The sequence below is a fragment of the Peromyscus maniculatus genome, chromosome 4 (genome assembly GCF_049852395.1).
Source record: "Peromyscus maniculatus bairdii isolate BWxNUB_F1_BW_parent chromosome 4, HU_Pman_BW_mat_3.1, whole genome shotgun sequence".
Lineage (NCBI taxonomy): Eukaryota > Metazoa > Chordata > Mammalia > Rodentia > Cricetidae > Peromyscus > Peromyscus maniculatus.
In genome coordinates, this window is record NC_134855.1 from 64527022 (window position 1) to 64538172 (window position 11151).

Here is an 11151-nt window from a genome sequence, read left to right on the forward strand (position 1 = left end):
GGAGTACCACAAGAACACCAAGCTTACAGCCATAATATATACACAGATGAAATTCTAAAAAGCAGTCCACATATTTGTTTTAAAGACAGTGAAGTGTGCCATGCATATACCTTTATTATTTTAAACACATTTTACTTTTCACTCTTTGGAGTGCCTCTTTCACATCTTTGTTTCTCAAACTATAAATTAGAGGGTTCAGCATGGGGATTACTAGTGTATAAAAAAGGGAAGTCACTTTATCTTGATCTAGGGAATAAGAAGAACTTGGCCTGAAATACATGAAAAGCATAGTCCCTTGGAAAATTGCAACTGCAGTCAAGTGTGACGTGCAGGTGGAGAAAGCTTTGAATCTCCCAGAAGCAGAACGGATCTTCAAGACTGATGAGATGATGTAACAATAGGAGACAAGGACTCCTGAAATGGTGCTCAGTTCAATGAAACCAAAAACGGTGAATATGACTAACACATTGACTTGTGTATCTGAACAAGACAGCACTAAGACTGGAGGAATATCACAGAAGAAATGATTAATCTCGTTAGACCCACAGAAACATAAATGGAATGTCAATGTTGTATGTACCAAAGCATCCGCTAATGCCACAGCATAAACACCAATCAATAACTGGAAACATACCCTGCTGGACATGTCTACTGAATACAGTAAGGGGTTGCTGATGGCCTTATATCGATCAAAGGCCATCACTGCCAGCAGCACACACTCAGCATCTATAAATATACAGACAGTGAAGAACTGCATAGCACAGCCAAGAAAGGGAATAGTCGTGTCCTTGGACAGAAGGTCTACCAGCATCTTGGGTCCAATAGCAGTGGAATAGCAGAGGTCAGAGAAAGAGAGGTGGCTAAGGAAGAAGTACATTGGTGTGTGAAGCTGGGGGTCCATTCTGATCAAAATGATCATTCCTAGATTTGTCAGCAGATTAGTGAGGTAGACAACAACAAACATAGTGAACAGAAGCATCTTCACCTCAGGGTTGTTGGTAATTCCCAAGAGGAGGAATGCCGGCAATGAGGAGCAGTTCTCCTTGTTCATGATTTTATGTTCTTGGTCTGAAAATTTACAAAAGTCACAATGCAATAATAGCTTAGTATTTATTTTTTTTGGAAAAGCATAAAATAGTTTTGAATATAACTATTCAGAACATTATTTAATATTTAAATAAATTTTCATAAAATCTAAAAACATTTCAGAAGAAAAATGTAATGTTTACATCAGTGTAGCACTGTTAAGGAAAACATGGAATAAGAAACTCATACACTTTGAATTTAAATCACATAATTCTTGATCTGTATTAACTTTGTTTGCTCTCTTTCACTTATTTTCATGGCAGTGGATTTAAATATAGTGAAACTTGATTTCTAACCTGACAAGCCATAAGGATATCAGATGAGATGATAATAATAATACCAGTAATAATAATTGAACAGGCCATATTGTGAAATAAGGTTTTCAATTTTTACAGGCTATTATTCACTGCATTCTTTCAGCAGGATTTGCCATCAGCAGATATCCTTTAATATAATAAATGATTATAGTAAGGAGTCCTTGTGGGTTTTACTGGGTGTGAAGCATTATTTGCTGAAATGTCTGTCACTAATCACCATTTGCATGCCAAGATTTATAAGCACTGAACATCACTTACCTAAGTCCAAATGACAAAAGCTAAATAAAACACACAAGAAGAGCCAGGAGTGACAGAATACAGCAAAAGCCTCAGCTTGTTATTGATTTCCATCTTTTTCATTTTTAAAATTTTTAAGTTTTTAAATTAATATAGATTTTTGTCATATTCTTCCCCTCCCCAAAATCTTTCCAGATACTTTCTCCAGTCCTACCCATGTAAGTCAAATACACTAAGATAGAAAGACTGTCACTGGTCATTAAATGAAACTTGTTTTCTCTCCTTTTTTCCTCTAATAATTCAGGGTTGAACAATTTTATACATCATCAGCTTGATTTTTAACATTTTCAAAGACAGTGAAATTTAATTTATTTTCATTTTCAAACACTGCCATTCTGAAACCTACCTGAGATGAGTGTCTTCCCGTCCTATTATCTGGCACCTGAACATAGGTAGATCCTTTTATTTCAACTAGAGACTGTTGGGACTTAAATCTCTCAAGGCTCTTCATCCAGGCTTTTATTTAAATATAATTAATTAATTTCTCATTATACCTTCCCTTATGAGTCATGCAACAGTTTTACCAAAGTTTTACATTTTCATCTTTCTTACTGACTCCATCTTGACCAATGACAGTCATTGACTAGGTTCCTTTTAACAATATGCCACATGGTTATTATGAGTTGATTTGCTCATACTAAAAGTAGAAATCCACATAATATGAAATTTTATCATAAGAATCATATGGATTTTAGGGTTTATTCTTTTTCTTCTATTGTGACTAAACAAAAAGTATGAAACTCTTACAAGGTTTTATTAAATCTTTGTCTCATTTACTTCACAATCTTTATAAATATCATTGTGTATTTTTAAAAACTCTATAACAATGGGTATATATTTTCAAATCTCTGTTATCCCGACATACATGTCTAATATATATTATTATGGTCCCTAGAACAGATATATGTGTGAAAAATAGTTCATTAAAAGGGTCTATTAAAATATTTTCATATAAGTAGAGTGACAAAATTTCAAAAAGCTAGAAATAGAGGTGAAGTCTGTTTTGAGTAGAAGATTGTATATGTATGAGGATTATTGTTGTTTTTTTTTTTAAGAATTTTAAGGGTGAATCTTTAAGGTCCACAGAGATTTCATATCTCACTTTCTAATTTTGTTGGGCTTCTTTTGTACAAAATTTCTGAATTGCATTGAAGGTAGAGATGAAGTCATATGTGTACTCTCATTTACCTAAATTTTATCTCATACACAAAAGTTAGATATTTTAATAAAAATATATAAATATCTGAATAAGCAAATGAACAGGAAATTTAATACAGGCAATATGAGTTTATGAATTAACCTGAAAAACATTAAAGTTCATTTAAGCTTATATATATGTATATATTACATACATGTACACATATATTTATTTATAGATATACATTTACTTATAATTTAAGTTAATTAATTTTATTTATTTATTCAAAATAAAGTCTTCTCTTATACAATACATCCCAACCACAGTTTTTTCTCCCTTCACTCCTTCTGGCTCCTGTAACCTCCTTTCTTCCCCAGATCCACTTCCCTTCCATTTCCTCTTCAGGAAAAAGTAGGCCTCTAAGAGATGACAGCCAAACATGAAAAAAACAAGATCTGATAAGACAAGAAAAAAAGTCCTCATTTACAGGTTGGAAAAAAACAACCCAATAGGAGGAAATGAGTCTCAAGAGCAGGCAAGAGTCAGAGGTACAACCACTCCCATGATTAGGAGTCTCACAAGAACACCAGGCTAACAGCTATAATAATATGCATGTACAGAACCTGGTATAGACCTAGGTTGCTTGCCTTTACAGTCTCTGTGAGCCCATACAGGCCCTAATCAGTTGATTTGGTGGGCAATGTTCTCTTGTTGTCCTCCCCCTCTTCCATGGTGTTCCCAGAAGTCTGAAGGAAGAGACCCAATGGCAAAACCTAATTTGGACACCCTCTACTCCTCTCTATTCTGCTGGCATAGGATCTGCTGGCATAGGAAGCCTATATGGTGACGAATAGACCAGATACTAATCTATTAGCATAGTGGAATATCATTAGGAATCATTTCATTAATATTTATTTATTTATTTATTTATTTAGTCAGTCATGTTTGGTTCTACCCTAGCATTCTGGGCTACCTAATCTTCTGTCCCTTGCCATCTAAGCAATATAGGATATGGAATCCCTCCCATGGCATAAGCCTCAATTTAAACCAAATACTTTTTGCCCACTTTCACATGTTTTATGCTACCATTGTCCCAGCATATCTTACAGGCAATTCAGATTGTAGGGGAAGGCATTTGTGATTCTGTTAGCATCTAGGTTTCTGTTTCCATACCCTGCAACATACCTTCTCAAGATAAAGAGACTAGGACATAGGGTGGAGGCTCCAAGTCTGCTTCAGTTCAACATCTCTACATTCAATGAGCTAAGTAGAAGTTGTCCTTGGCATTGGACCCCACTGGTAGTTGTCAGAGTGCAACCTTCTCTCCTACCATTAGCTTAGGTTGTTTAGGGGCCTCCATGGGACCTCCTTTGCAAACAACTCAACTGAACACAACCAAGTTCAATCATGGAAAACTTTATCTGCCAACAAAAGATGGCCAGCTCAAACTCCTTATCTTTCATTACTAAGAGTCCTCACTAGGGTCACTCTCATAGGTTCCAGGAAGTTTCCATTTCACTAGGTTTTTACATGGTTCCCAAATGTCCCCCTATTCCAGATGTCTTTCTCTGTACTCTATCCCTCCATACCCTCACCCATATCTCTCTCATTCCTGTCCCAACCATTCCTGCTCCACACATAGAATGTATTCTATTTTCCCTTCCAAAGATCCATGCTTCTCCTCTATAGCACTCTTCGTTACCTAACCTCTCTTGTTCTGTGGGTTTCAGCCTGATTATCATTTACTTAACAGCTAATATCCACTTCCAAAGGAATGAATACTGTATTTGGCTTTCTGAGTCTGGGCTACCTCAATCTGGATGATTGTTTTTTCTAGTTGCATCCATTTGTCTGCAAATGTTATGATGTTGTTTTCTTTGAACAGCCAAATAATACTCCATTGTGTAAATGCACCATGATTTCTTTATCCTTTCTTCAGTTGAGGGACTTCTAGGTTGTTTCCAATTTCTGACTATTATGAAGAGAGACACAATGAACATTGTTGACCAAATGTTTCTGTGGTAGGATGAAATGTTCTTTGGGTATATGCCTAAGAGTGATATAGTTGGGTGATGCGATATTTTATTTGCGCTCTAAAAATAAAGCTTGCTTGGGAATCAGAGGATAAAGTCAGCCCCTATATTAAACATAGAAGTCAGGCAGTGGTAGTACATGCCTTTAATCCTAGCATTCAGGAGGCAGAGATTCATCTGGATCTCTGTGAGTTCAAGACCACACTGGAAACAGAGCCAGGCATGGTGGCACATGCCTTTAATCCCAGCCCTAGCTAACCATAGGGGTCTGGAAGTCTGTACAGACAAGAAGTGATAGAGTTGGCCAGAAAGAGGAAGTGATGTAGCTAGGCAGAGACAGAAGTAAGATGGAAGGGCACAGAAAGGTATATAAGACATGAGTATATAGGAAGTAGCTCTCTTGGGCTGAGGATTTCCTAGTGCCTCTGGGTTTTTTTTCCTTTTATTTTATTTTACAACACCATTCAGTTCTACATGTCAGCCACGGATTCCCTTGTTCTCCCCCATCCTGTCCCCTTCCCCTTCGCCCCACCCCCCCATTCCCACCCCCTTCAGGGCAAAGCCTCCCACGAGGACTGAGATCAACCTGGTAGACTCAGTCCAGGCAGGTTCAATCCCCTCCTCCCAGACTGAGCCAAGTATCCCTGCATAAGCCCCAGGTTTCAAAGAGCCAACTTATGCAATGAGCACGGGACCTGGTACCACTGCCTAGATGCCTCCCAAACAGATCAAACCAATCAACTGTCTCACCTATTCAGAGGGCCTGATCTATAATAAGGCCAGTTAGCAATTTGTGTTACAGTTGGGTCTTCAGGTAGATGTTTCCAGTTTTCTGAGGAACCACCATATTGATTTCCATAGTGGTTGTACAAGTTTAGACTCTCACAAGCCATAGAAGAGTGTTCTCCTTGCTACACATCCTTGTCAGCATGAGCTGTCACTTGTGGTTTTGGTATTACCAATTTTGACAGGTATAAAATCAAATTTCAAAGTAGTTTTGATTTACATTTCTCTGATGGGTAAGGATGTTTAACATTTCTTCAAATGTTTCTAAACCATTTGAGATACCTCTACTCAGAATACTGTTTAGATCTGTACCCCCTATTTTTATTGGAATATTTGTAGGTTTTGTTTTTATTTTATTTTTATTCTTTACATATTACATCCTGACCTCATTTTCCCCTACCTCTACTCCCCTCAGTCACCTACACACCTCCTCTCTCTCCCAGAACTACTTTTCCTCCCTCCATTTAACTCCAAAAAACAGACGTCCCATGAATATCAACTGAACATGACATTTAAAAACGTCAATGAAATGATTCCTAATGATTTTCGGTTATACTTATAGGGCCATACCTAGCTCAATTGTCATCAAAGTAGTATTGTTCAACAACTGATGAGAGCAGATGCAGAGACCCACAACCAAACTATTTGAAGCCAGCGAAATCCCACAGACGACGGGGAGGAAGGATTATAGAAATCAGAGGGGTAAAGGATATCATAAGAACATAACCCACAGAATCATCATATCAATCATCAATCAGAGCTCATAAGGGCTAACAGAGACTGAAGCAACAATCACAGATCCTGTATGTGGCTGAGCTAGACCATCTGCATGTATTTTATGGTTGTATGGCTTCGTGTTCTGGAGGGACACCTACCACTGGGATAAAGGCTAACTCTGATGCTTTTGTCTATGATTGGGAACTTTTTGCTTACTACTGAGTTGTCTTGGCCAACCTTGATATGTGGGTTTGTGCCTAATCTCATTGGAATATTTGTCTTTTTTAATGTCTAGTTTCTTGAGCTCTTTATATATTTTGGATATTTGCCTTCTGTCAGATGTAGGGTTGATAAAGATCTTTTCCTATTCTACAAAATGTTCTTTGTTCAACTGAAAGTGTCCTTTCCTTTACAGAAACTTTTCAATTTCATGAAGTCCCATTTAGTAATTGTTGATCTTAGTTCCAGTGCTATCTGTGTTCTGTTCAGGAAGCTGTCTTCTGTGCCAATGTGGTCAAGGCTGTTCTCCACTTTGTCTTCTATCAGTTTCAGTGTATATGGTTTTATGTTGCAGTCTTTGAAATATAACATTATACATTTTTTTACTTTTAGGGTTTCTGGTGAGATGTCTGATGATAATCTGATATGATTATTTTTAATGTTATAATTTTCTTCTGACAATCACTGAATCATGTATTTTTCAGAATTTATAATTGCATCATTTGTCCATTTTATTTACCCATTCACATCAATCCATATATCCCCCCTTGCTTTTTTTTTTTTTCTTAATTTGAGGCCTCGTTTTTCATTCTTCATGGTGTATCACATTTCTTCATGTTTCTTTCCTGGTTTTTGATTGTTTTTCATATTTCTTGCTTATTTAGTCTGGATTCACTACTTCATCTTCAGGTCCTGTTATTCTACCATATACTTCATCTATTCTACTAATAAAGATATCATTTGATTATGTTTTTTAGTTGAGCTATTGGGATTTTCAATTCTATCTTTGTTACAGCTTGAGTTTCCTTTGGTCTCTCTACTTAATTACTGAATATCATTCCCAAGTCCTATATGTCTCCTCATTTCCATGTAGTTTTTACTTGTGGTTTCTTGGGCTTTTTATTATCCTTAAGCTCTTTCTCCTTAGTTTCACTGAGCAGTTTCTTTGTTTTTTTCTGAAAGTGCTATGAATTATTTGATGATGATTATGATAGATTTTTTTAATATTGTATCCTGGGATTTATCAAGGTTACCCTCAATGACAAATATTTCTATAGTACTGGTAGTTTTGAAGAGAAGAAACCGACTTGATTTCTCATCTCATCTCACTGGTATTTTTTGATGAAATCTGGACTTGTGGATTTCTTCTAAGTCTGATATGGGCAGAGAAGTATGAGACTCTAGAAAGGGTATGGAGGCAGGTTGAGCCTAAAGTTTGGAAACTGTCTGGGAGTAATGAAGTCTGGTAGACATAGAATATTATCCTAGAGAAAAGGATGCACCTCCTAGTGAAAGATAGGAATATGAGGTTGGAACTTGCTGAGTGGGGAGATTAGATACAGCACAGGGGGAACCTGTGGGAGGTAGAGGCATGGAATGTGAGAGTGGGGTTAAATCTGCAGTGTTGGAGGAAGGATGTGGATAGGGAGGGTCATGGAGACTCATTGGGATATAACTCAGAGAAGGATATCAGTCAGCTGGAGGTACATAATTGGATGTGATTAACATGAGGCCAGAACCTCTGAAGTAAAAGCTTTATTTTGCTAGAACAATGGATGCTGGCCATTTGGAGCTGAATAATAGCTTTGATTAAGAAGAAGCCAGGGTCACTGAGGTAAAATCTTCTTGGAAGTGTTTCCACAGAATCAGCACATGCAAGCTTTGTTGCAGAGACTCCCAAGGTTTAACATTGTGCTGGTAGCAAACTTGTTCATGTGTAAGACCAAGGTGGTAATGTTTTTGAGGGAATGAAGGTATCACGGAGACAAGAGAAGCCAAGAGAGGCCATTGATAAGGTGCAGGTTGTGTAGCAGTGGAAGATGAGGAATGAAGATGTCATGAAAGGAAATTGAGAATTTAAACCATGAAAAGAGCCCAAGAAAGGATTTTTGTGCACAACCATTGGTTGATATGAAAGAAGTGAATAATTTCAGATCCTATTAGTTGATGGAAAACAAGTATTGAATTGCATAGTTAATGCCGGAATAAAGTCAATACTAATAATCTATTCCACATGTATGTTGGATCCTGGGGCAGAAGAGTCATATGCCATATCCTACCTTCGATTTCAGTTTTGAGTTCCAAAATGGTGCATTTTTAATAGTATGTGTTTTGGAAATTGAAAAGCCCAATCAATAGTTTGTGCTATTATATTGAACCCAATCAATGGTTCAATAGGTTGATTGTACTTTGTGACATTTGATAAGGTTTTAAACTTGCTCCAACTTGTTTCATGTCTATTCTAATGCATATATGGTAAAAAGTATCTACAGTTATAATAACTGTGTGGATGATAAAACAGTATATGAGAGGGAAATGTGTTCATTATTGGCAAGCCATTATTACTCCTGCATTGTTTTTACACTAATATATTTCTATCAATGCTTTCTCATATGTTACTGTCTTGTAAAATTTTTTATTATAAAACAAATTATCAAAGTCTAGTTGGCACCAAAATTATAGATTTTTACATAGTGGATTATATTTTATTCCCATGCTCAAAATGAACAGGGAAAATAATGATCACATGATTTTAAGGCAGCAGCCATATTTAGCTAAATGAAAGTCTCATTGCAAGAGGGCAAGAGAGAGAATTACAGAGAGAGGTAGAAAGAGAAAAAACAGGCACAGAGGGAAATAGAGAGACAAAGAGACAGAGACAGAAAAAGTGGTGAGAAAGAGGATGAGAAAGGGAGAGGAAGAGAGAATGATGTAGAAGAGATATGGACAGGGTGGGAGACAGAGATATGAAGAGATGAGTAAGTGTGGGAGAGGGACAGGATGGAAGAGTAGAGGGGGGGAGAGAGGGAATGTGATGAGAAATAGAGAGGAAAGGGGGATTAAAAAGAGTGAGAAGATGAGTTGGAGCAATGAAGGGCAAGGGTCGAGGGAAAGAGAGCAGGAGATCCTAGCTGGATCAAGAAAAGAGAGGGAGAACAAGGAATAGAAGACCATGGTAAATGAAGACCAATGAGAAAAGGAAGAAACAAAGAGCTAAAGAGGCCCACAAAAATCCACAAAGATACCCCCACAAAAGACTGCTGGCAATGGTCGAGAGACAGCTGGGACTGACCTACTCTGGTGATGAGATGGCCAAACACCCTATTAGTTGTGTCAGAAACCCCATCCAAGAAATGAGGAATCTGGATGCAGACATCCATGGCTAGGCCCCGCGGGGAGTGCCAGGAGTCTGATTAGTGAGAAAGAGGAGGGTTTATATGAGCGAGAATTGTTGAAACCAAGGTTGGATAAAGCACAGGGACAAATAACCAAATGAATGGAAACACATGAACTATGAACCAAAGGCTGAGGGGGCCCCCAACTGGATCAGGCCCTCTGAATAGGTGAGACAGTCGATTGGCTTGATCTATTTGGGAGGCATCTAGGCAGCGGTACCAGGTCCTGGGCTCGTTGCATGAGTTAGCTGTTTGAAACCTGGGACTTATACAGGGACGCTTGGCTCAATCTGGGAGGAGGGGACTGGACCTGCCTGGACTGAGTCTATCATGTGGATCCCAGTCCTCGGGGGAGACCTTGATCTGGAAGAGGTGGAAATGGAGGGTGTGCTGGGGGGAAGGGGAGGAGGGCAGGAAGGGAGAGAACAAGGGAATCTGTGGTTATTATGTAGAACTGAATAGTATTGTAAAATTAAAAAAATAAAATATATATATAAAGAGTGAGAAGAGATACAATCAGATACAATTGCCATAGCTCAGTTATGAGTTTGTTATGTCACATCATGGCACTGGCAGATCTTACTTCTTGAAAAAAACTAAATTTTCATTTCACTGACAATCTAATTTTACTGGTGTCCCCTAGAATAATGAGCTACAAATATCTCCAGTATTCACTAATTCATTCCTGAATATTCTGTTCTTATGAATTTATCTTTTCCAAAAGTACCTAAAACCTCACATTATTGCTTCAATTATGAAACTCAGTGTATAGAAAAACCATACCTTTGCTCACAAGTCACCACTTTTAATACATTACAAATTAATAGGAAATGGGATGTTGGTGGAAAACCCTAAAGCATTTCATTAATAGCAAAATTTAGCATAGATATTTACAAATGATATATAGTCCTAAATTACCACTTTTTTTTGCCATGGGTCATAATAAAAGGAGATTCACAATGTGTTGAATTTTGAAATAGTCTTATACACTGGAGTACTTCACATTTGTATCAACACCATTTCCTTAACATTTATAATTGAAGGGAACAATTAATAATATACCCTTGTGATATGTGTTATGTCAAATATAGAGATGATATCTATGCATTTTAAATTAACTTGTTCATTCTGTAAACATCAGAAAAATTATTATAGAAGAGATGGACAATAAGTAAAGAACTCAATAAAATACATGTGTATTTACTTTTCTTTTTCATGAAAATAATACCTATATTTTGGTAGATCCACTACACTAGCATCTCAAGCTATTATGTGTTAAATTGATGTTCTTTCTGTATATCTAATGTTTTGTTAATGCAGTTAATATTCCTTTATCAATGCCAAATATCTGCTCAAATTATTATGTTTTTGTCACATTATGT

The 11151-nt window shown here is 37.1% G+C and overlaps 1 protein-coding gene across 1 annotated transcript; it reads right to left on the reverse strand.

The window, feature by feature from the left end:
* Window positions 1-115: 115 nt before the first annotated feature.
* On the reverse strand, window positions 116-1051 carry LOC102912917 (olfactory receptor 5W2-like). Its single transcript, XM_006989742.2, has one exon. The coding sequence runs from the start codon at window positions 1049-1051 to the stop codon at window positions 116-118; it is 936 nt and encodes a 311-aa protein (XP_006989804.2).
* Window positions 1052-11151: the final 10100 nt, after the last annotated feature.

Bases quoted from the DNA above. Each gene is read 5' to 3' on its own strand.
- LOC102912917 (XM_006989742.2), bottom strand. From the start codon at position 1,051: ATGAACAAGGAGAACTGCTCCTCATTGCCGGCATTCCTCCTCTTGGGA.